The sequence below is a fragment of the Dendropsophus ebraccatus genome, chromosome 2, assembly GCF_027789765.1.
Source record: "Dendropsophus ebraccatus isolate aDenEbr1 chromosome 2, aDenEbr1.pat, whole genome shotgun sequence".
Classification (NCBI taxonomy): Eukaryota; Metazoa; Chordata; class Amphibia; order Anura; family Hylidae; genus Dendropsophus; species Dendropsophus ebraccatus.
The window spans coordinates 150,976,459-151,001,464 of NC_091455.1; the positions used below are offsets into that span (position 1 = coordinate 150,976,459).

General features: G+C 39.8%; 1 protein-coding gene across 7 annotated transcripts in view; it reads right to left on the reverse strand.

Annotated features, from left to right (window-relative positions):
* Positions 1 to 3,062: 3,062 nt before the first annotated feature.
* IKZF1 (IKAROS family zinc finger 1) overlaps positions 3,063 to 25,006 on the reverse strand; it is a 116,315-nt gene continuing 94,371 nt past the window's right edge. For all 7 annotated transcript variants that reach the window (XM_069958528.1, XM_069958527.1, XM_069958532.1 and 4 more), the window contains 4 exons: positions 19,341 to 19,508; positions 18,199 to 18,324; positions 15,951 to 16,085; positions 3,063 to 8,952 (listed from right to left, as the gene is read on the reverse strand). In XM_069958528.1, the coding sequence (XP_069814629.1) occupies positions 8,249 to 8,952; positions 15,951 to 16,085; positions 18,199 to 18,324; positions 19,341 to 19,508 (1,133 nt within the window). In that variant the 3' untranslated portion in view covers positions 3,063 to 8,248. The remainder of the gene's footprint in view (positions 8,953 to 15,950; positions 16,086 to 18,198; positions 18,325 to 19,340; positions 19,509 to 25,006) is intronic.

The following is a 25,006-nucleotide window of genomic DNA, read 5'->3' on the forward strand; positions in this document are numbered from 1 at the left end:
ACTATTGTTAGTGTCTCTGGCATACCATAAATGATCACTATATTTTCAACAAACTTTGCATATATCAATGATATATATGAATGTAAGAAACTTTGTGGTATATGCTCCTTTTTCCTTATATCAGTCTACCTCCCCCAAAGCCCCCCCACACACACACACTACTTAAAGGAGAAGTCTGTCAAAATGTTTTATTAAAGTATTGTAATGCCCCCTAAAAGTTATACAAATCTTCCATATACACTTATTATGGAAAATGCACAATACAATACAATACAATGCACAGTACAATACTTTAATAAAAATTTTCGCGGAATTCTCCTTTAACTTTCATACGCTATATAAAAACAGCTCAATTATATCCTGTCTCTGCATGATGAACTAACACTGACTAAGAGATCAGGTTAAGGGTAGCTTCACACGTACCGGATTCACAACGGATTTCATGTTGCGAGTTTGCAGCGAAATCCGCTGAGAATCCTGGTACAGTGGAGTTGAATGGATCACATACCTGAGCGGAATTTTCATTCCCCTGCCAGTATGTGACCCAGCCCCTTTAACTCCCCGCAGCCTGTGAGGCTTCCAGCTCCCGCAGGTCCCCATCAGCCAATCAGTGCTGCCTGTGCACTGATTGCCTTATGGAGACCGACAGGAGTCGGGAGCCTCACATGCAGCCACACCGCCGTATGCTCCGGGCGCAGGCTGTGTGTGTGTGTGTGGGGGGGGGGGGGGGTGTTTAAAGGGGCCGGGTCACTTACTGGCAGCGGAATGAAAATTCCACAGTGGGTATGTGACCACTGCACCAGGATTCGCAGCGGATTTCACTGCAAACTCGCAGCGTGAAATCTGCTGCGAATCCAGTATGTGTGAAGCTACCCTAAAGGGGTTATCCAGCTAAATGTTTTTTTCTTTTAAATTAACTGGTTTCAGAAAGTTAGATTGATTTGTAAATTACTTCTATTTAAAAATCTTCCAGTACTGATCAGCTGCTGTATGTCCTGCAGGAAGTGGGGAATTCTTTTCAGTGTGACACAATGCTCTTTGCTGACATCTCTGTCCGAGACAGAAACTGTCCAAAGCAGTAGCAAATCCCCATAGAAAACCTCTCCTCCTTCAGCAGAGAGTACTGTGTCAGACTGAAAAGAATACACCACTTCCTGCAGGAGATACAGCAGCTGATGAGTATGGGAAAACTTGAGATTTTTAAATAGAAGTAAACTACAAATGTATATAACTTTCTAAAACCAGTTGATTTGAAAGAAAAAGATTTTCGCTGGAGTACCCTTTTAAGGGTTTATTATGCAGGGTAATTATCAGCTAAATTAGCCAATAATAGACATGTGTAAATGATCCAGTGAAAAAACAAGGAACAAGCAAAAACTCTTTCATCAGCTGAGATTGTGTGCCCTAAAAATTTCCCTGTGTGGCTGACAATGATGTAAGTGCAGCTCTAGTAGATCTGCGCTTGTATTAGCATCTTTAGAGAGGGGAAGAGTGGAGAGGGAGAGTGAGTGCAAAGAGCTAGAGGCAAAGAGAGAGCTTACTGTAGTAGATCTCACTGCAGGGCTTAATTCATGACTAAAGGCCCTATTACACGGCCCGATGACTTTCTGTAAGCGAGCCCTGATCTCTTAGATAAGCCCTCGCTTATAGAGCCCATACATTGCCTGATAATCAGGCAGCAAGGCCTGCATAGCCCTTTTAAAAAAATAAACTCCTACATTCCTTTCCATGCTCCCTGCTAGCTTCAGCCCGCTCCTGGCACTATGTGAAGTCACAGACGGCTCAGCTAATCCCCAGAACCAGCCATTGGCCGTGCATTGCTTTTGCATGTAACAATGCGAGTCAGCTTTCTAATGATTTTAGGTCTAGACCTAAACAAACGATTAGCAGGTGATTTTTCTCAATGACTGCTTGTTGTCTCTCTTACATGGAGCCGTAATTGTCCGAATTGGCCCTAAGACTGCTCAGTACTGTTCTATAATGTGTTTTATCCTGCTTAAGGCCTTATTCACACATCCCGTAGAATTGTCCATGGTCACAGATCTGCGCATTCAGATCTGACGTGATCAGTGACAAAAAACAATGCAATCAACAGACTGTTTTTCAGGTATCACGGATTAAAGCTAGTGGACAAGATTGCAGTCCTTAAAAAACACTGGACATGTAAATCTGGCCTAAAAGAGTGTTAAAAAGAGAGAGAGAAGAGTAGGATCTCCTTTTCTGTGTGTGTGTGCAATGTATGCAGCCATCACAGAAGCTACTGTAAGTTCCACCCACTAGTTCAGGGACAATTGAACATTAGACATAAAGTCTGTGGAGCAAAATCTGATGGAAAATGTCATATACAGGTAATATAATGGCCAGAAATAGCACTACTGCTTGTCAGAGGAATCCATGCCATACACTGCAAGCTAGTTTACTATTCCACTTTGACTACAATTCCACTTGGACTAAGCCATTAAAGGTTCTACCAGTAAAGTGGATAAACATTTTGAAAAAGTATAAACTGCAGATGGCAAAAAATAGTCACACGCTGTCAAATAAGCTGCTCCTAGGAAATGGTTCTATGGTCCCCAGACAGTCTTTATATACTAGGCCTCAGAAATGATATGTTATACAAGGCCAACAGACACTATAAGTGGGGAATTTAAGAGATACAGTAAGTAGCAATTATTTGTCATTTATAGTCATGTTCAGCTTATACTGGACTTTGGAAAATTAGAAAAATCCCTTTGAAGAGGAACTATAAGCAGGTTAGACATATCTAACCTGCTGATAGCCCCCTATTGTGCTTGGCTCACAGAGGAGGAAGGTATGCCTCTTACTTTCCTTTTCTGTGTTGTTCTCGTGCTATTAGCAGTGTAAACGGTCTGGAGCACCGTTAGGAGCATTGCCCCTCCCCCAGAGCGCGAGCAAATGAAAAATATGTTGTAGCTATTTAAAAGCAGTAGCATTATACAGACTGATGATGCAGTGTGCTGAATTTTGAAGCAACACATCAATGCTTGTGATTTTTTTTTTATATAAAGCTTAAACTCTGATTGCAATAGTAAAACAGACAATTTCTGGATCAGACAAAGAATTTATTCAGTTACTGGAAAGGTATAAAATAGAAAGGTGATCATGAGTGTAAAAAGTCTACATAGTTTTTTTTCACGTTAATGCAGCAACAAAATACAACCCAGCAGTGAATGTGCCCAATCCAAACCACTTCTTCAGAGGGGCTGTTTGGAATCAGAAAGTAAAGGTCTGTTTTTTCTTTGTTTTTTTTTTCCCGTTACATAAAACAATATCACTAAGACCCCCTGCACACCGCCACATTCAGTCTGTGCTTGGTCTGTATGCTGGCTGCAGTTTACAAACTGAACATCTCCTAAGGAATAATGATGCAGTGAGCTCCTAAAAGTACTTCCCTACTGAACTGCTATTACTATTACACAGGTATTACAGTGGCTGTTGGGAGCTTACTGCACCATAATCCATTATAATGCAGCGACTCCCATTCATGGGGATGTGTTAAGTCCGCAGAATGCAGTGAAGACTGAAGATTGCAGGGTGCAAAGGCTGAGTTGCAACACTATACATAGTCCGCGGACAAGAGAGGTGTTGGTTGTAGAAAACAGACCCTTGGGTTCTCATTGCAGACATTCCCTGTAAATTATCAAAAGCAAAATAAACTGTAATACATTTCACCTATACACATAAATAAAAAAGAATATTTATAAAAGTCATACAAACATCTGACAGATAGCAAATAAATAATATTTTACAAACATGTTCCTTTATACCCAGTATCTTTCATTCCCAGCATTTATTCCATTAGTCAGGATAGTAACATTCCACAAAATGTGAGGATAACTACAGGAGGTGATAGTAAGAAAACGACAAAAATCAGCTAATGTATCTGGCATATAAAACTTTGGTTGTGTGCTTTGTTCCGTTAAAAAGTTCACCTTCAGGAGAGACATGTGCTTTGACATAGATAGTTGTGAAATATAACACTCAAGATTGTAGACTTAACATATAACAGCTTAAAGGATTATAGTGGGAATTTATCAAGGCCTGAATTCCAGTTTTCTGGTGTATAAGTTAAATGTTTTTGTGCAAGCCTCACTGTGCAACTTAACTGTGTTTTTGACACTTGTGTGCCTCGTCCGGTAAAGGAGGGCAACTTTAGCATAAGATGGGCTTGGTTTAAGTGCAGTGAGTTTTAAGACACATTTATTATATGCAACTTTTTTGCAAGACTCCACTTCACTCAATGGCATACAAACCATCATTATGTGACAGTTCAATACATTTTGAACAACTGAAACTGGACAACATGCTTGAAAATAGGCGTGAAAAAGTTGCAAATGTTACATTCCAACATATATTGTATATTAATTTTACTTGAGCATAAAATAAACATATAACAGCGATATGTGGTCACAAAGGAAATGCAGAGCACATGTGCTTATGTACGCATACAATATATGACAGTTGCCCTTATAGACCTAGCTGCTGGTGCCGATGCATGCCTACATCTAACATGCATGAAAATACTGCAGCACCTGCACTTACAGTCCAAATTCATGTTGTCTAATGGGTAAAAGAAACCTGGTTGGTTACGATGTATACATGCACATGGGTAAATATAAGGGTTTACCTTTACTTTCACATGTGTACTGTGTACTATGTTACAGACTAGACTGCATCCTGTATGTATTTAATAATTAGTAATATTATGACTAATACACAAGTGGAGTATAATTTATTGTTACTTTCTGCAGCAGAGTACTGTGTGGCACAGCATTAACAGCTCACTGTCATACTGTAGTCTCAGTGGATAGACTACAGAACAAATGTATAACAAGCATTCATTACCTGTGGCACACTAAAAATCATAACCTTTTGGAACAGTAATAAAGTAAGAATTTAACAGAAACACACTGTGCCTGTCAACTATACAAAATAAAGGACCAGTGCTTATACACATATATTTGCCATTGACAGTCTCTTAAAAAGTTTACCATGTGGAATCATAATGGTAACCTGGGCTACTGGATGCTCACCTTGCTGGCTGAACATTGGTGTAATGTGGTGTGTATCAAGTGTAATAAAACATTAAAGCGACTCTGTACCCACAATCTGACCCCCCCAAACCACTTCGGATAGCTGCTTTTAATCCAAGATCTGTCCTGTGGTCCATTTGGCAGGTGATGCAGTTATTGTCCTAAAAAACAACTTTTAAACTTACAACCCCGTGCCCTACGGGAGTATCTGTGCCCTAACTTTGCACTACCCCTCCATCCCTCCTCCCCACCCTCTTTATCATTAGGAATGCCAATGGAACATTTTCTCCATGCTGAACATTTGCACAGGTGTCCTAATGATCCAGCCCATGTGCCGGGCTGACACAGCTGCTCTGCCTGGAGCATTCCTAATGATGAAGGGGGCAGGGTGGAGGGATGGAGCCGTTGTGCCAGCCTAATGCATACACAATCCAGGCCACTCCCGTTGGGTACAGGGCTGCCAGCTTAAAAGTTGTTTTTTAGGACGATAACTGCATCACCTGTCAAACGGACCGCAGGACAGATCTTGGATTAAAAGCAGCTATCTGAAGGTACAAGTGGTTTGGGGGGGGGGTCAGATTGTGGGTACAGAGTCGCTTTAACTATGTGTCCTGTTAACCATGTTAACCATGTTTCTTTGCTTTAATCTTTACTTTTCTACGATTTTGAGGGGTTTCAATGATCATTTGTTCAAACGTCTTCTGTGTTAGCAGTTGAATTATTTTAATGTCTATATAAAAGATAGTTCATGCGCCCCATCATTGACGAGGTCTTATCAGGCTAGTATAGGATTTTCTAAACAGTGAGTTGCCTTTTTTGCTAATAAAAGTTACTTAGAGGAACACCTCTAATAATGTGTGTAATCCCTCTAATAATGTAATAATAATGTAATCCCTACTGTGTGGTGTGATCACAGCCTGATCCTGATATGTAAAGAAATCAACTCTTAAGCGTGTGCTATATACTAATATACTAATACTAATACTAATGATAAGGGCAGCTAGCTCTGGAGAACTAGTACAGTGTCGTAGATGTAATCATGCCTATTGCGCAGCACCTGACAAGAAAACGTCATTCATTTCCCATGCTAAAAGTTGCTGGGAAGACAGTGGATGACATTCCATAGATGAACTGTTAATCACCCCTCAATAGACGCGATTACAGCCATGACACTGACTAGTTCTCTGGAGCTGCCCATCCCCATAATTAGTCACAGCTCTTGAGAATGCAGCATCTTAACATCAGTTCAGGCTGCATTCTGTCTTACCTGTCCCAAAAGTAAAGTGCATTCATTTCTAAACTCAGGGTCCATTTACACAGAAAGGTTATTTGACAGATTATCTGCCAAAGATTTGAAGCCAAAGCCAGGAATAGTCTATAAACAGAGATCAGGTAAAAGAAAAGCCTGAGATTTTTCCTTTTTTTCAATGTCTGAAAGTACCCCTCTACATAAAAAATGGTTAGTTACCTTTTTAACATTTGTGGTTTGTCAAGGTGCTGTGTTAACTGTTATGATTGCTGTTGTATTTTTTTTTGTACATTGTATTAGCTTGCTGTTTTTTTTTGGTCAACCTAGGAAGTTTAATCATTACGTGTTTTCTATGGCGGTTGGTTTTACCAATGTAAAATACTGTAATGACTGGATTCTTCATTAAGGCCTGTGTAACAAACAAGCATGTTCAGGAATTACATATTTAGTGGAAAAAATAGGATGGGATCCTGTAAGATTAAGACAGGCTTCTCTAAACCCACAGGATAAAATATCACGTCCTCGAGTCTAAATATGTGATTCCAAACTTCACACAACGTAAATCTTATATTAATCACGGCGATTGTTGCTTATTTGCAACAATGACTGTGATTAATAGGAAATTTACAGTACGTTGCACTGCAGTCAATGGAATCCCGGCCAGGGTGTATACACATAGTATACACTCCAGCCGGGATCCCCAGCAGACGCAGGAAAAACTGATATGTCAGTTTTGTGCCTCCACTAATCATTGAATGGCGGCCGCACAGAACTGTCAGTGCACACAATGGAAAGTGCGGCTCTGGACGCACTTCTCACTGTGTGCTATGGTTATTTGGGATCGCATCCCAATTCAGCACAAAGAAGTTCATCAGGACACTTATTAAACAGTAAGATCTACGTAAGTGTGTGACAATACTAATTTCACAGATGGGCTATGTTCAGTAGTTTATCCAAATTGTCAGATCCTATTATAATACAGTGGGGCTGGTTGGGTGCTGCTGGTGTCTGTAATTTTTCTATTTATAATGGAAACCATGATGCATAAATAAATAATATGTATGAATAACAGAGTTTATTTAATTAATTGTCTTCAATTTCAAACCTAAGCTACTGTGCTTATTCATGAACTTTTATCTGAGTAAGTTTGAAAAATGGTGAAATATATACATGACATCCCCTTGTTTGCCTCTATACATTGTTAGGAATGTTGGTGAGTATGTACAAGAATGTAACTAAATCACTCTACTGCTGGTAGTCAGAATTTTAGAAGCATACAGAACAGCAACAAAGCCTTTCGAAATGTTTACACCGGAACCTATAAATAAGCCCATATTATACAATTATGTAGTATGCTACTGTCAGTTTTATAAAGAAATGCATTTATCACTAACATTACATTTATGGTGATTATACACTGTATTGTATTTACCTTAAATATTTTTTTATGTTCTGTAACAATTAACTAAAAATCAACACATGAACCATTCCCATTAACAATTTCTCTGCCTGTATGCTATAGCATGAAGCTAGACATGAATTACAAACTTCAAGGATTCATGTGAGACTAATATTTGCCAAAAATATTAATAAGAACTCTTTATTCTTCTTGGGAATGCCCAGTTCCATATATATTATTATAGAAGCGTACAATGGACATGTGCTAGCTATAAACAATGATGTAAGTTCTACATTTCCTAATACAAAGGCTTTGCAAAAGATCTTCAAAAACATGGTTCTCAAAAATGAGGCACCATGTTACAGTAACAATAAAAATCTTGTAAAAAATGCATGCTGTCTTAATGAAAAAGTAGTTAAATTGTTTTCTGTAGTAAGTGGTAAGCCTTTGTATGCCTTGTCGGATTCATAGATGTTTCTTGAAAATGTTCCTCTTGCAAAACGATTGTGCTTTTTGTGTGGAACATGAAAATCATCTGATATTATCTCAACCCATGTTGAAGCGGTGTTCACCTCGGGTAATATGTGATGAAAACTCATATCTATCTTGGCTCTGGTAACCACACATGTTGCACTCAAATGGATCACGAAAACCATGACAGCCCATGTGGATGGTATACATTACATGATCCAGGAAGAGAACTCGACAGTGCTCACACTTGTGGACTTTTACTGCTTCCCCATTACCACTGATAACTTTGAAAGCATCTTGAGAATTGTCATTGGCAGCTCTATACACATCAAATGGCTTATTTTCTTTTACAGACAGCCCATTTCTGGTGTGCGGTGCTATGTGACTGGTCAGATATATAAGTCCTCCCCTTTCTTCATTGTTGCTTTCAGTGTCTGTGGAATCTTGACAGCTGTTACTAGGGGAAACTTCTTTCTCTGAAGAAATGGATTTAACCTGGGAAAGTAAGAGTAAATTTTCCACTGCACTTTCATGGGCTGCCTGGTTGGTGTGAGATGCCACTTCAGGATGGGGTTTATGTAACGCATACATTGTGTTAATAGCTGGAACCACTTCAGGGCCACCTGGTGGTGTCTGAACAAGTGGGCGCAAGGATTCTGCTCCTAAATATGTAATTGCATTATTGATGGCCTGATCCATTACATGTGTCTGCATCATTTCATTCTCTTTTTCAAAATTACTGTTTGCATCATATGGCAGGTCTGACAGACGTTTATCACCTAAGAAAAACAAGACAGAATTAATTATGTATGTATATTATTTAGTGTGATCGTACAGAATTTCTAATATTAAAAGGTGTCTGTACTTAATGTGCAATACAAGTTTTAGTTGTCTTTTTCACATACGTCCAACTCATACGTATGATTTCTGTAAAAAAAAATGTTTAATTAACAGTGATATCAGAATTTTATATATAAAGTCAAGCTACCACTGACAGTTTTTCTAGAATTACTCTCATGTTGTGCCACCTCACACAGCTCCAAACTGGAAGGGAATGAATACCCAAGACTGTAGCCAACATCTGCATTCAGGCCTTTTCTTGTTGCAAGGCTTGTGGCTAGCATGCAGTTTCTTCTCAAAAGAATTCTCTCTAGTCTATTAAAATTAATTTATAAACTAGTGATCTGACAGTGAAGCTTGCCTCAGAGGAGTGGTATCATCTCATGGAGGTTGCCAAGTTTCAAGTAACCAATTACACTGACCACAAATATCTGGTGTATCTTCAATCTGCCCACAGACTAAACCCACGACAAACAACTTGGGCCCTCCTTTGGCACAAGTCATCAACCCAAAATGTATCCTTTCCTTGACCAATGTCTCTCCTTAGATATCACTAAGAGGATAGTCCTTTTGCTGTGACCTCCACAGCAAGTTGTTGTCTTGGCCCCTTTTGTCTCATTTGTATTGTTGTCCAAGAATTGGGCACAAGTAAGGTTCCCTCTTACTTCTATCAGGGGCCAGGCTGTAAAAAAGAGGAATAAAGGGTTTCATCTTATCTTGTTTAGTATATGCCCAGTCCCAGACATGCAGACACCTTTGGGTTTCCTCCAGGCACATGGCTTTACCATTGAGTTTTTGAATGCATTACAGATCTACTGCTTAGGGTGTCCCTACCATCTAATTGCACATTTTGTCCCACATCTGAGTTACCAGGTGGCCATTTAGGAAATGTTATAAGCCTGCCTAAAGAGATGAGGGCACACCTAAACTGTGGGTGTTATTAATGAGTCTACATGTTGGGTATGGCATTCCAGAGAACTGGGGCAGTGCAAGCAGTTTTAGATCACTAGAACATTGAGGCCATGTGGGATGGTAGACAGTGATGAGGGAGGAGATGTATGGAGGTGCAGCACTGAGGAGAGCTTTGTGGGTGAGTATGAGAATGTTGTATTGCATCCTGAATTAGATGGATAAACAGTGTAGTGACTGGTACAGGGAAGGAGCATCAGTGTAATGACTGTAGAGGAAGATGAACCTGGCTGCTGCCTTTAGGATGGACTGGAGAGGGGAGAGCTTAGAGAAGATGAGACCAATTATTAAAGAGATGCATAAGTCAAGATGAGAATAAATCAGAGCTATGATGAGTTTTAGTTTCGTCATTAGGGAAAGAACAGATTTTGGAGAAGTTCTGCGTCTAGTATAACCCCAAGACGGTGAGTGTGCTGCTAAGGGGTTATGGTAGTGCCGCAAACATAGGTAGAAATGTCAGGTTTAGGTCAGTTAGTAGATGGTGGACACACAAGGAGTTCAATTTTAGAGAGATTCCATTTTAGATTTAAAGAAGACATGATGTTTGAGACAGTGAACAGTCACTAGTGTTTTGTAGGGGTGCAGGGGTAATGTCACAAAAGATGTATATAGCTGGGTGTCATCAGTGTAGATATGGTAATGAAAACCCCAATAGGGTCTGTGTAAAAAGAACAGGAGAAGACCAGGACTGATCCCAACAGTAAGAGGAAGCGGAGAAAAAGTATAGTTCACAAATGATGCACTGAAGCAGTGGGCATTAAGAAAACTAGGAAAGATCAGAATCCTAGATGCCAATAGAGGTAAGCCTATTGAGGAGAGCTGTGATCTATAGTGTCAACTGCTGCAAAAAAATCCAAGAGGATTAGCATAGAATAGCTGTCTTGAGGTTTAGCTGTCAGGAGATCAGATGACACCTTAGTAAGAGCGGTTTCTGTGGAATGTAGCATGTGAGATTATGCACTTTGGCCATGGAAACAAATGTACAATTAAATGCTAAATAGTAAAACACTGGGTAGAACTGCTACCGAAAAGGTGGCCAGTAACCTCAACCTTTGTGACCCGTGCCAGGCAGCAGTTACAAAGATCATTAAAATCATAGGATGCATGAAAAGAGGCATTAATACTCAGGACTCATTGTTGCTTTTATACAAATTAGTAGTCAGATCACACGTGGAATATTGTGTACAGTTTTGGGTATCTGTGTATAAGGAGAACATGACTGAACTGGAGTGGGTGTAACAGGGCAACCTAGCTAATAAGGGAATAGGTAGCCAGACAGATTATCAAGCTTCTAGTTATTAAACTTAGAAGAAAAAGACAACTTGGGTACAACCTAATCACAATGTAAAAATATAAAAGCGGACAGCACAGAGATCTTTCTAGTAACATTTTTAGACTGAGGCCTGTGATTTTTAGGAAGTGTGATAATCATACAAAAAGTAGGCCAGATTCACATACAGCAGAGCAGTATTTTGTATATAAGCTGGATATCTTTTGTAAACCAGGACTTCAAGGGGAACTTGTCGGCAGCTTTTTTTAAAGTGAAGCTTCTGGCAGCTTGATGTAGGCCTTTAACACCCATTTTTATAGGTCTGCAACCCCTCTCCTTTCTTCCTCCCCTACCTCATCATTAGGAACACCCTATTCATTACTTGTCTAAACAGCACCTGGGCTGTAGCGATACAATTGCAGTTTAGATGGGCGATAAATAGAAATCCTGCCTGGGAGTGTTTCTAATGATGAGGAGGTTGGGGAGAGAGGAAGGAGAGGCGTCGCAGACCTGAGGCACAGACACTCTAGGCCACGCCAGTAAACAGCACTGGTTAAAAGTTCATTTTTTGCTCAAACCAGGCATCAGGCACATTTTAAAAGACATGACCGGTAAGGATTTACTCTCATCAAACAGATGGTACTAGCGGTTTAGTGGGGTGGGTGGTGGATACAGAGTCGCTTTAACATATTTTACTTTAATTATATTAGCCAGACATGGCAGCACATCCATAAACTAATCACTGATCACTCTGCTTCTCAGCACTATATACTATTAACATCAGGAGTTAGCTACATTTTGATCAAAGTGCAAAAGCCCACACACTATGTTAAAGGGGTAGTGCGGCGGTAAACAATTATTCACAGAATAACACACATTACAAGGTTATACAACTTTGTAATGTATGTTATGTCTGTGAATGGCCCCCTTCCCCGTGTCCCACCACCCCCACCCGTGTACCCGGAAGTGTGGTGCACTATACATACCTGTCACGTGCCGACTTGTCTCCGATCTTCAGTCTGCGATGTCGTCTTCGGACGGCCCGGTCGAATCCCTCCAAGCGTCCTGAGTGCCGGCCGCCCTCTTCAGCGTCATCAGATGCTCAGCCGCGATTGGCTGAGCACAGTTTGGCTCAGCCAATCGCGACTGAGCAGCTGATGACGCGGCCGCGTCATCGGCTGCTCAGCCGCAATTGGCTGAGCACAGTTATGCTCAGCCAATCGCGGCTGAGCAGCTGATGACACGGCCGCGTCATCGGCTGCTCAGCCGCGATTGGCTGAGCACAGTTATGCTCAGCCAATCACGGCTGAGCAGCTGATGACGCGGCAGAGGGCGGCTGGCACTCAGGACGCTCCGAGGGATTCGGCTGAAGACGACATCGCTGACTGAAGATCGAAGACGAGTCGGCACGTGACAGGTATGTATAGCGCACCACACTTCCGGGTACACGGGTGGGGTAGGTGGGACACGGGGAAGGGGGCCATTCACAGACATAACATACATTACAAAGTTGTATAACTTTGTAATGTGTGTTATTCTGTGAATAATTGTTTACCGCCGCACTACCCCTTTAAGGTTTCTGATACATGTTGGTCCCCAACTAAAAGTGGCGCAACCCCATGCAAAAACCACCACTGCAACAGCGCCAGTGTGGGGAGCCACCCATCTTAGCTACATGTTCTATTATAAGAACACATAATATAGTTTTTTTTCCAGTTTGTGCTATAAAATTAAAGCCAATGTGTCAGAAGTGTGAGTATGACACATATAAGTGTTTAAATGCATTGCACTTCATTACTTTTGTGGCTTCCTAAAATGTGCTTGTTAGCTGAAGGAGCTAAACTGCATATAACCAGACCAGTAAAATTAGACAAGACAGGAAACTCTTGGGTTCTTGTGTACTGGAAAATACTGGGCTGGTTATGTGGTTACCAAGGCTGAATATAAACCGCTAACTGAGCAGAGCTACAAATGCTGGGAGTTGCTTTACGTATGTTTGTGTAAATTCTTCACTTCTCTGGTTTTGGCTTTTTTCTTTTAAAGCACATGCATACATTTTTCTAGGAAAGTGTCCTTGTTGGCAGTCAAAAAAGTGTTATTTTTCACATTTAAAAACGTGCTGTACCCCTACAAAAGCATCTATCTATTAAGGGCTATTGAGCAAGAAATGGAAAGGGACCCAGCAGCAGGAGATATAAAAAGTTTTTGTTTAGTTTTTTTACTTTTGAAGCCACTTCTTGCTTTGGCTCAAATAGCTAAAAAAAAGCTGCCACAAAATGCTGTGTGAGGCTTTATGTACATAGAGTTTCATGAGTAACATATCTGCAGCCTGGCCTGAGATCCAGCACTCGGCCCTTGTCACACTGCGATAGCTCGAAGCAATAGATTCCAACCCACCAGAAAAACAATCACTCACTTGGCCTTGGCGCAGGATCCAAGAAACAGCTCTGCAATTAAGAGCAAGACTAGATACACAAGGTCTGATATAATCAAAAACCCGGCATGGACTTGAAATCATGTAAGTCAATGCCTGGTTTTTGATTATATCAAATCTTGCGTATCTAATCATGCTATTTAAACCAAGGATATATGCATGTTACTTGAGCCTGAAGAAGATGCCAGTACAGTGTGGAAACGCCTTGCTCGCCTTTAACTAATTCACTAGCCAGTACAGGAAAGGATGGGATTAAATCCTGCGCTGTTAGATCAGGAAAGGATTTCATTGGCTCTAAATACTCTAAAGACTCATAATGAAATCATACAAGTGGCTGGCAGCGTGTAACCGAAACTAAACTCAATGCAGGGGAAACTGGTCAACTGGCAAAACTGTGTGCCTACTGGCCGCAGCTTGACTGTGGGCTTTGGATTTAAAGGGAATCTGTCAGCTGATATTTAAGTTACAAACTGCTGACACTTTTAGATCCACGGTACCTTTCATATATCCATCCATCAATAATTTTTGCCCCCCAAACCCCTTTAATTTTCAAAGGTTGCCCAGTGGCTTTAAAAGGAAATGACAACAAATCAGAAAAGACTTTTTCGAAACAAGGCTTTTGGAAAGCCCTTACTGATCTCACAGGACTGGATCTGATCTGGTCTTTTATACTTAATATGTATCTATAGACTAAGCTCTATAAAGTAAAGCACATAGACATTAGTTGAGATAACACATTGCATTTGGCAAAAGCAGGTTGTAGAAATTAGCTGGCAGTGCACACACCAATTAGAATAAGGGCTGTAATAGATTACGACATAATTAACATTATTACGACATGATTATTATTATCATACTCAAATGGTATTTCGCTGAAGCAGGTTGTAAGAAATTAGCCGGCAGTGCACACACCATATAGAGTAACGGCTGTAACTGATTATATATACTCATGTTCATTATTTGGACAGTCGTAATCAATTACAGCCGTTACTCTATACGGTGTGTGCATTTCTCACAATTACGGACAAATTTAGGGTACATAGATTTCTACTGGGCTATTCATATTGTCTCTAGTTTTACAGATCTGCAATCTGTGCAGCAAAAATCAAGACATGTTGTAATACAGGCTGTGATTGCGCCACAGATTTACCTGTGGGAATGTCCATATTTTTTGCAGAGCTGTAAATTTTACGGAAGAAACATGCAAAATGTCCACAAAAAATATGGATCACCTTAATTTAACCTTCACCTAAACATCTGTAAAAAATACGGATTACGGATTTTTAGCGGATGGCTGATGACAATTGTGGATGTAATATACAGTCCTGAGAAACTAGTGAATGAGTGAATGTAGGCCTCATTCAAACGTCACTATATTTTTGTGGACCATATTTTGTGTCCACAATTTTCTGTCTGCAATTTGCAAAAAAATTCTCTGTAGGGCATCTACAGTATTGTTGTGAATAGGCACGTAAAAACCAATGGACTATAAATTTGTCCGTAACTGCGGATCCCCAATTACAGAAAAAATTTGCGGACCTGTTAAGGAGACTTTAAAGGGATTATCCAGGGAAAATCTTTTTCTTTCAAATCAACTGGTTTCAGAAAGTTATATAGATTTGTAATTTACTTCTATTTAAAAATCTCAAGTCTTCCCATACTTATCAGCTGCTGTATGTCCTGCAGGAAATGTTTTCTTTTTAGTCTGACACAGTGCTCTCTGCTGACACCTCTGGCCGAGACAGGAACTGTCCAGAGCAGCAGAGGTTTTCTATGCGGATTAGCAACTGCTCTGGACAGTTCCTGACATGGACATAGGTGACAGCAGAGAGCGCTGTGTCAGCCTGAAAAGAAAACAACATTTCCTGCAGGACATAGAGAAGCTGATAAGTATGGGAAGACTTGAGATTTTTAAATAGAAGTAAATTACAAATCTATATAACTCTCTGAAACCAGCTGATTTGAAAGAAAAAGATGTTCACTGGACAATCCCTTTTAGTGTATTTTGTATTTATATTTGTTCTCTGCAAATGGTTAAATAGGAGCTTAAGCAGCACTGTGCAAAGTTGTATTGGTGATCTAACCATGGGAAGGTTTGGATACTCAACCTAAGAAAACGTTTTGGGGGATCAAACCAAAGACTCATGCTAGTGATCTACTTATTATTTTTAAGTTTAAGTTAAGTATTTAGAGATTTTTACCATTTCCATATTTCAAATCATTTGGTTATAACTCGGAGGTAAATTAAGGCTACAAACTCTTACCAACAAATTTCTGAGGCATACAGCTCTTACGTTTGGCAACGTTACTTGCAAGTCTGTCCAAAACAAGGGATCTTTCAGACCCAAGCTTAGATAGGTCTTCTGCCATTTCAGTGTGATTGGTCTCTTCTTTTATTGCTATAATAAATACAAAATAAAAAGGTTGTAAAGATGACAGCTCTTTTGTAGAACACAAGTCATTGACATGTGAAATATTTAATGAGCTGCATAATAATAGTTGGAGACTGGTTATATCTATCAATAATCTGAAAAACACTATCAGCATTGACATAATGCGTTGCAACTTTGATCACACTTTTCCATTTTTCATCAAAAGTACTCACTGGAAAACGTGATGGAAAACATGGAAGCAAAACAGACTTGACTGTGTTTTAGAAGCATATATTAAAATTAAATGCCAGGGTTTATTATCTATTCCTTTAGTCCCCAAGCAATAGCTCACAGCCTCCTCCATCAAACAATTACAGTTTGGATGGTATATTCCTAGTGTCATATATCAATCAGCCAATGTTTGCAAATTCATAAATTATTGTTTCCTTACTTTTAACTTTTATCTTTTTTATTTCTGTTTATTGTGGCTCCTGGCCGTTACTTAAAGCTGTGTGTTACTTAAAAGGAACAAAAATTTGGAGAACTCAGACCCACACTATTCAAAGTAGGTAAAATACTAACACTGAAACTGGATAACTCAAATAACATATAATAGTCTCTGATACTTTAAGACCTGCATTTGCACACTTGAACTGTCCTGCCAAGTTCCAGTGGAATTCACTTCACTTGTACTTAGAGGGTGTAAAAAAATAGTCATGTGATCCTATCACTTGTATTAATGCTGATGAACTGTAATAAACTACAGTGTATTTCCTTGAATTGTCTTTACATATACTAGCAGAAGTGTAAATTGTATGACACTGTTAAAGGGGTTATCTGACACTAGTGAACCAAAACAAAATGCACAAAAAGTATCTCTGTATGCTCTTACTGGCCCCCACATATAATCCCCATGCCGAAATTGTGCTTTTTCACAGACAGCAGACCTAGCTGTCATCTTGCTATCCACTTCCTCCCCCTCCCGTAATGCCTAGTGCCGTTCTGCTCTCTGACAGACTCGCCCATCTCACCGCGGATACTACAAATCCCCTCCCCTCATTCATTCCTATAGTCCTTGCCTAAATCATTCAATTAGCCAGAAAGCTAATAGAATGTTACTACAAAACTATATAACTTTGTATTAGCTTTATATTTTAGCGAAATTGCCCAGCTCTGGAGTACCCCTTTAAGCTGAAAACATACACATATGCTGTGACCTCATATTACAATTGTGTGTAAGGCCACTGCTGACATGGCAAAACATGAGCCTAGCTGAATTCTGTTCGGTTGAAGAAGATTGGAATATGCAAGAAAGCAAGCAAAGCATAGGCAGCAAGAGACATGCATAGTTTAGTAGCTCTGTTTATCCACAATTTGAGGACATCTATGGTTCTTTTGTAAGAAATTATATAGTATATGGGCAATTGCTGAATAATGTAGAAGCATGTTCACTTCTTATATATTTGGCAAGGTCATAATATTATTTACAGGCAGGTAATGTTAGTCTTGACATTAAGCATCACTAAGTAGCAAACTAGCTGTTTTGTACAGATGAGAGTTGACATGCAGGAACTGTACAAGCCTAATGGCCACATTTGCACACTCATCCCCAGTGCTATTTGGTACATGAGAATGCAGCCTGTGTTAATTCATCATCATTCACTCTAACATGATTATGCCGATAATTCCGGAAGTTGTCACATACTACATACTTAACAGTAGTCTGTAGTTTTATTATACAGGTAGCCCATGCTGTTTTTTACTACGGTATTTGTGGTTTCCAAATTCTTGCGCAAATATTAATGTATTAATTAATGGATTCCCTTTTATTAGAAATGCTTTGACCATACTTTTCAGTGCAGTGAGAAAAAAACAAAATACAGTCCTAATACAAACCAAAAAGGCACTCTTTTGGCAAACAATAGGCCCCTTAATAACCTTTCTACACATTTTTAATATACAAAAGCAGTATTTACAGGTATATACCCCCAAAACTGCACAAAACCATGCTTTATAGCTGTGACATATTGATAGTTTTGTCCCGAGTCTTAAGAACAGCATTGTAGCATTTCTTAGTACAGTAATGAAATCAACCATTTATCTTTATTTGCTGCAACTGTCCATTCTCTAAATAAATTACCTGAGTAAATGGTATTCTGCAGGCCCATACTTTGCAAGTAGTTATGACATCTTTCTTTATGTTCTTCCAAAGAGCTGCGTTGCTTGTAGCTGCGACCACAATAGCCACACTTATGTGGCTTACCTACTGCAAACAAAGCATAAAACAAGGTGAAATATTGTATTCAGTTTAAGAGTCCTCTAATAAAAAACTCTAAAAACCCAACAAATCAGAAATCAGAATGTTTGATAGTTTGGCCCATTTTAGATCTTGATGATACCTGATTAAAAGTTTAAAAATAATATAATATAATTCTAAGCAATAACTTGTCATTTATGACTTTTGTGTGTCATGTATCTCATTTTCCTGTCTCCATTCTGATCATATTGCTAATGATATTAAAGTAATGTATTTTGGCATTCAAGATTGAGATTCAAGACTAAGCATTTGGCTGTGCATAGTACTACAGGTAACATTTTCCTTCTATCATTGCAGTCTGCGTAGTCCAAAACTACATTTATAAAACTCCCATCGTCTCTTCTCTGATAACATATTACTGTAACTAGGTATATCAAAGATATTTATTAGAGCACAAAGCAACAATCTCAAGGACAATGGGGAAATTTACTAAAGACTGGCATTTTCATGCCACAGACGCACCTACCTTTTGTTGCATCTGGGCTGCCCTTGTGCCACAAGCATGAGTGTTTGTAAATGTGGTGGCTATGGGGCCACATTGGCTTTTCTCTAAGCCCAGGCTACTTTCGTTTAAGGCTATGTTTACACACCTTTTTTTAACCATTTATGGATGTAAATAATGATCATGCTCTTTAATTATGCCCGTAATTAGCAAAATATGGCTGTATTTCTGCCTCAAAAAACATTGGTTCAAATAGTCTTAAAGTCTTTAGCTCACTGTAAAAAGTTTAAAAAAAAAAAAAAACAACACTATTTTTTGGGCCAAACACAGAAAACTGTAGCAGTTCTGTTAATAAATTCTCCCCAGTGTATTTCTGGATGCGCAGGACACCTTTTTCACGTCATGTAAGACATACTTGAGATTTTAGTTTGGAACAGAGTCTTCTGGTCATCAAACATGATAAAACTACACAAACATGGCCATCAGTTGTCTCCTCCCTCCTCTGAACAACAGTCTCACTTACCAGAATGTGTCCTGAGATGACCAGTGAGTGCATCTCTGCGTCTGCATGCATAGTTACACAAGTGACACTTAAAGGGCTTTTCACCAGAGTGTAATTTAATGTGGCGGAGGAGATTGCCTTTCTGGGTAAATGAGGCACCACATTGGTTGCATTGAAAAGGTCGCTCTCCTGGGATTAAAAAAGAGCAAAAAACCCAACAATTAAAATTATATAGTGAAAAATTATACAGTGATAAAAAAACTCTGCATATAAGTAGAATACAGAGGAAGATCTACAATATCTATCTATCTTTCTATCATGTACTGTATGTACTTATGTGAGAACAAAAACGTAACACAGTTACAAGAAGAAGATTTCAGCAAGAAAGTTGTTTTCTCACTAGCACTGTATGACTTCCGTCGTCTGCAGGTTTGATAGAACATGAGGCTTTTCGACTAGACCTGCCAGTTCCTTAACGCTTCACTGGCTGGGTCAATTTGATCTGAAAATCTAATTTTTTTTTCTAAATCAGAATGGCACATCACAATGCAAATTCAACCTCATTTAAATAAAGTGACTGCAACATTTTTGTGTTGAAGAGCCACTCTTCCTGATCAGCAGTTTTGGAATAAACCAATATCCAATTTTGTATGTTGTGGCATTTGGTGTTTTTTTTTAGTTTTTTTTTTTAATGTAGCTTTTTTTTTCAAAGGGTCTTTAAAATATGCTACTGAAGCAGCAAAAATAAAAAGGGAACTCATTAAAAATGCATTTCAGGATCACAAGTTCATTTCAGCGTTACATTCTTATATTTAAATGAAAGGCACTTCATTATAGCAGTTATAATAACTTCTTTTCATTTACATTTTCCCATGTATTTTCCCTTTCAATTTCTTCTCCATTACCTGTCTGTCCCTAAGCGGCCAAATCAGGGAGGAGAATGAGAGGGTGAAATAAAAATGAGCAGGCAACACTGCGCTGAGGGACATTATCCATTATCCTTGCAGGATATTATCATGGGGTTTTGAATTAATAGTCTCAAGAGCTCAAAAAACTCATAGCCCATGACTGTATGTTTAGAAATGTGAAAGTCTTCCCAAGGAGCATCAGCAGTGAATTAGCACTAGTACTGCATTCCTGACGCAAGTTCCTTTATTGTAAGCTTCCAGTGTACTGTAAAACTTCAGGTACATTCCTTGGTCTTAGTTTACAGCCTTCCAAAAAAGGTCTGAAAACTGGAGAGCTGACTATAAAAATGTATCCCTTTTCTGGTCTAATTCATTATTATGTTACTGTATTTGCTTTAGAACTGCCCACAGTGCAACAAGAAGTGAGGTTTAACTTTTGAAACTGCAATAAAACAAATGTTTTGAGTGGTGCAGAGGGGGTCTACTTAGTTTGCACAAAAAATTCAACTTTACTCATATGGAGGAAAAGTGCAAAAAAACCCCCAAAAACCTGTAGAATAGTTACCCCAGGAGTTTTTTTTTCTAGAAACAGTCCATGGTGTCCAAAAAGCATGAATGACTTCCTGGAACAAAATCTGATAAGCCATAAAGTATTTCTGTTTGAACATTGGTCCAGTCTGCTGGCCTCTAGGGGGATTAGAAAGAATTTAGTTTGTCTTCCCCTGGATCATTAGGGCAACACATATTTCTAGTATTTACCCCAGACCTTTTTCTTTATTCACACCCCCTCCCTTCCCACTACTGAACTTGATGGACATCTTTTTTCAAATACAGTATTAACATATTGCGTGGTTATAAACTTCTTTAAAATCTAAACCTCCCACACTCCCACTGCAAGAATGAACATGCTACCCCAAGATAAAACTATCACATGCCCAGACATTGCCCTAAAAACACATCTTTTTAGGCAGGCCTGTCACATTTCCTAATCAGTCACCCTTCCGTTCACTGTCCCTACCCTTTATTCATCAGTATTCTCCATTTTCTGTGCATTCACATGGACTTTATATCTCTACACACATAGGCACTCGCTGGGTGACTAGATCATGCTACCCTATTTATAAAAGATATTTAGGCTCACAAAAACTTTATCTTTTGTACCACTCCGATTTCCTCACAGATTTTAAGATCTTGTGAGAAGGGCCCCAACTTGTGTGAATGGATAAATAATATTCAGTGTATCTGGACCTTGCAGAAATATTTGACACTGTCCCTCATAGATGCCCGATGCGTAAATTAACCCCTTAGTGACCAAGCCTATTTGGGCCTTAATGATCAGGCTCATTTTCTGACCTCTCTCACTTTATGCGCTTATACCTTGATGATGCTAGCGATTCTGAGATAGTTTTTTCATAACATATGGTACTTTGTGTAAGTGGCAAAATTTGGTCACTATCTTGTGTGTTTTTTGTGAAAAACATGAAAATATGAAAAATTTAAAAAATCTGCATTTTACGAACTTTGAAATTCTCTGCTTCTACAAAAGAAAGTCATATCACATAAATTAGTTTCTAAGTCACATTAACAATATGTCCTCTTTATTCTGGCTTCATTTCATAAACATATTTAACTTTTTTAGGGTGTTAGGGGACTTAGAAATGTATCAGCAAATTATCAAATTTCTTGAAATTTCCAAAACTGATTTTCTTAGGGACCAGTTCTTTTTTTAAAGTGGGTTTAGGACGCTTGTATACTTGAAACCTTCATAAGTGACCCCATTTTGGAAACTAGACACCTTAAAGAAATAATCTAGGGGTATAATGAGCATTTTAACCCTACAGGTGCTTGAGGAAAGTATTCACCATTAGGCCATAAAAAATGGAAAATAAAAATTTTCAATTAATATATTTGTTTAGATTTAAGTATCTCATTTTCACAAGCAACAGGATAGAAAAAACACCTCAAAATTTGTAACACAGGTTCTCCTGAGTAGAACGGTATTCCATATGTGGGCGTAAACCACAGTATGGGCACACAGCAGGGCTCAGAAGGGAAGGAGTGCTATTTAGCATTTCCAGTGCAGATTTTGCTGTAGAGGTTTTCAGGTGCCAGGGGCGTTTGCAGCGCCCCTGTAGTGCCAGCGGAGTGAAACCCCCCCAAAAGTCCTTCCATTTTGGAAATTAAACCCCTCAAATAATAGATCTTGGGCTGTGGTGAGCATTTGACCCTACAGGTCCTAGAGGAAAGTATTCAAAATTAGACAGTATATATGTGGGCATAAACCACTGTATGGGCAAACAGCAGGGCTTAGAAGGGAAGGAGTGTAATTTTGCTGGAGCAAAACCGCAGCTATTATCAGTTATTAGAATAGCACAGTTGCTAAAAAATTTTTAAAAAATGAGATTACAGTTAATCTGGGGTGGTGATTGGCAATCTGGGGGTGTTTACTTGCTATCTGAGGTGGTGACGGGAAATCTGGGGTGGTAAAAGCATTCTGTGGCTATCTGGGGTGTTTACTGGCTATCTGAGGTGGTTACAGGCAATCTGGGGGTGTTTACTGGCTATCTAGGAGTGTTTAATGGCAATCTGGGTGTGTTTACTGGCTATCTGGGGTGGTAATAGACAATCTGGAGGTGTTTACTAGCTATCTGGAGTGGTCACGGGCAATCTAGGGGGGGTCACAGGCAATCTGGTGTGGTGATGGGCAATCTGGGGGAGAAGTGACAGGCAATCTGGGGTGTTTACAGGCAATGTAGGTTATTATGTGGAAATCTGGGGTGGTTATGCGCAGTCTGTGGCAATTTGGGGTGGTTACAAGCTATCTGGGTTGGTTACCGCCAATTTGGGGTGGTCACAGGCAGTCTGTGGCAATCTGGGGTGGTTATGGGCAGCCTGTGGCAATCTGGGGTGGTTACAGGCAATCTGGGGGTGTTTACTGGCTATCTGGGGTGGTTACAGGCAATCTGGAGGTGTTAACTGGCTATCTGGGGTGATGATGGACAATCGGGGGGGGGAGTGTTACGGGCAGTCTGTGGCAATCTGGAGTGGTTACGAGTAATCTGACGCATTACAGGTAAACTGGGATGATTACAGGTAATCAGGGGTGGTTACAGGTAATGCGGGGGGGTTACAGGTAATCTGGGGTGGTTACAGGTAATGTGGGGTGGTTACAGGTAATGTGGGGTGGTTGCAGGTAATCTGGGGCAATTGACTTTTTATCCCGTCACCAATCATTTATGGTGACAGGGGATTAAAAGTGCCGGCAACATTTGGAACAAGTGATTAGTGGTATATAGTATATACCGCTGATCACTTGTACCACGACCATATCAGGTAGTCCCCAATCATTTCCCCATGCTCTCCGCCACCTCTAGTGGAGGAGAGAATGGGGCTTTGCTCTTTTTTTTTTTTAAGAATCCATCACTGTGAACACTAGGGTTAATCCGGGGGGGACATGTATTCATCTCCTCCCACTGTGGATTCCCGGTGAGAGGAGATGAAAGCGTGCAGCGGTGCCGACAATGCCCTTTTCCGGCGGCTGCCATTATACAGTTAATAACAGCGATTGCCAGTGTGGGGACCGGCCGGAACTGACCCCCCCCCACTCTGCCCCAACCCCTCGGCTGCGGGCCTTGCCGGCGCTGCTGCACTTTTCCGTGCCATCACCATAAAGAGCTCATGGCAGCAGAATAGAGCCCATTAGTGACCAACGTAAAAATCCATATCGGCGATCACTAATAACATAATACTTGTATTCTCTGGGTCACTACGGTTACGGCGATACCAAATTTGTGTCAGTTTTTTTTTTAACTACCACTTTGGCGCAATAGAAACTTCCTAGCAAAAATCTGTAAAAAACTGTCGCCACATTGCAAGCTCCATAGCTGGTTTTGGATTTGATTTTTTGCGGGAAGATCTGTAGTTTCTATTGATACCAAGTTATACATGTATATGACTTTTTGATCTTTTTTATGGCGTATTTTCTAAAGCAGGTTGATAAAATACAGCATGTCTGGTGCTGTTTTTTTTTATTTTTTTTTACATCGTGTGTCGTGTGATATAGTAATTGATATAGTTTTTTAGATTGGGTCGTTACGGATGTGGCTATATCAAACATGTATATTATTTGTGTTTTTGATCAGTTTTATGTAACGGTTTATTGTAAATGGGGAATGTAATGCATTTTTGGGGCATTGTGTTTTGGTGCACTTTTTTTTTTTACTTTTACACTAGTGTACATTACTGTACACTAGTGTAATACTTTGATCACTTATGCAATATACTGCACTACTACAGTAGTGCAGTGTATTGTATTATGTGACCATCCTGCTGACAGGCAATTGGCACAGCCATGCCTGTCAGCAGGATGGCATATCCATGGTAAGCCCGGAGGTCTTCATTAGGCCCCCGGGATTACCATGGAGACATCGGGGGAACGGACAGTGCTGATCGGGAACCACCAAAACCTGTTAGATGCTGGTGTCATGATTTGCGGCATTTAACGGGTTAAATAGGGGGGGATCAGCTGTCACACTGACAGCTGATCTCCCGCTCTGCTGCCACAGGGGGGGGCGGCAGAGCATTCTGATACATCCGCTGTGAAAAGGCGCATGTATTGGAATAAGGCCCCTTAGTGACCGCCATGAAAATACGTATGGGCGTAACTAAGGGGTTAAAGTCTATGCATTTTGAAAGTTTCATTCACAAATGCAGCAAACATGAAAAATATAAAAAGAGGAGATACAGCTCACCATGAAGCAGGTGGGATGACAGCAGGCA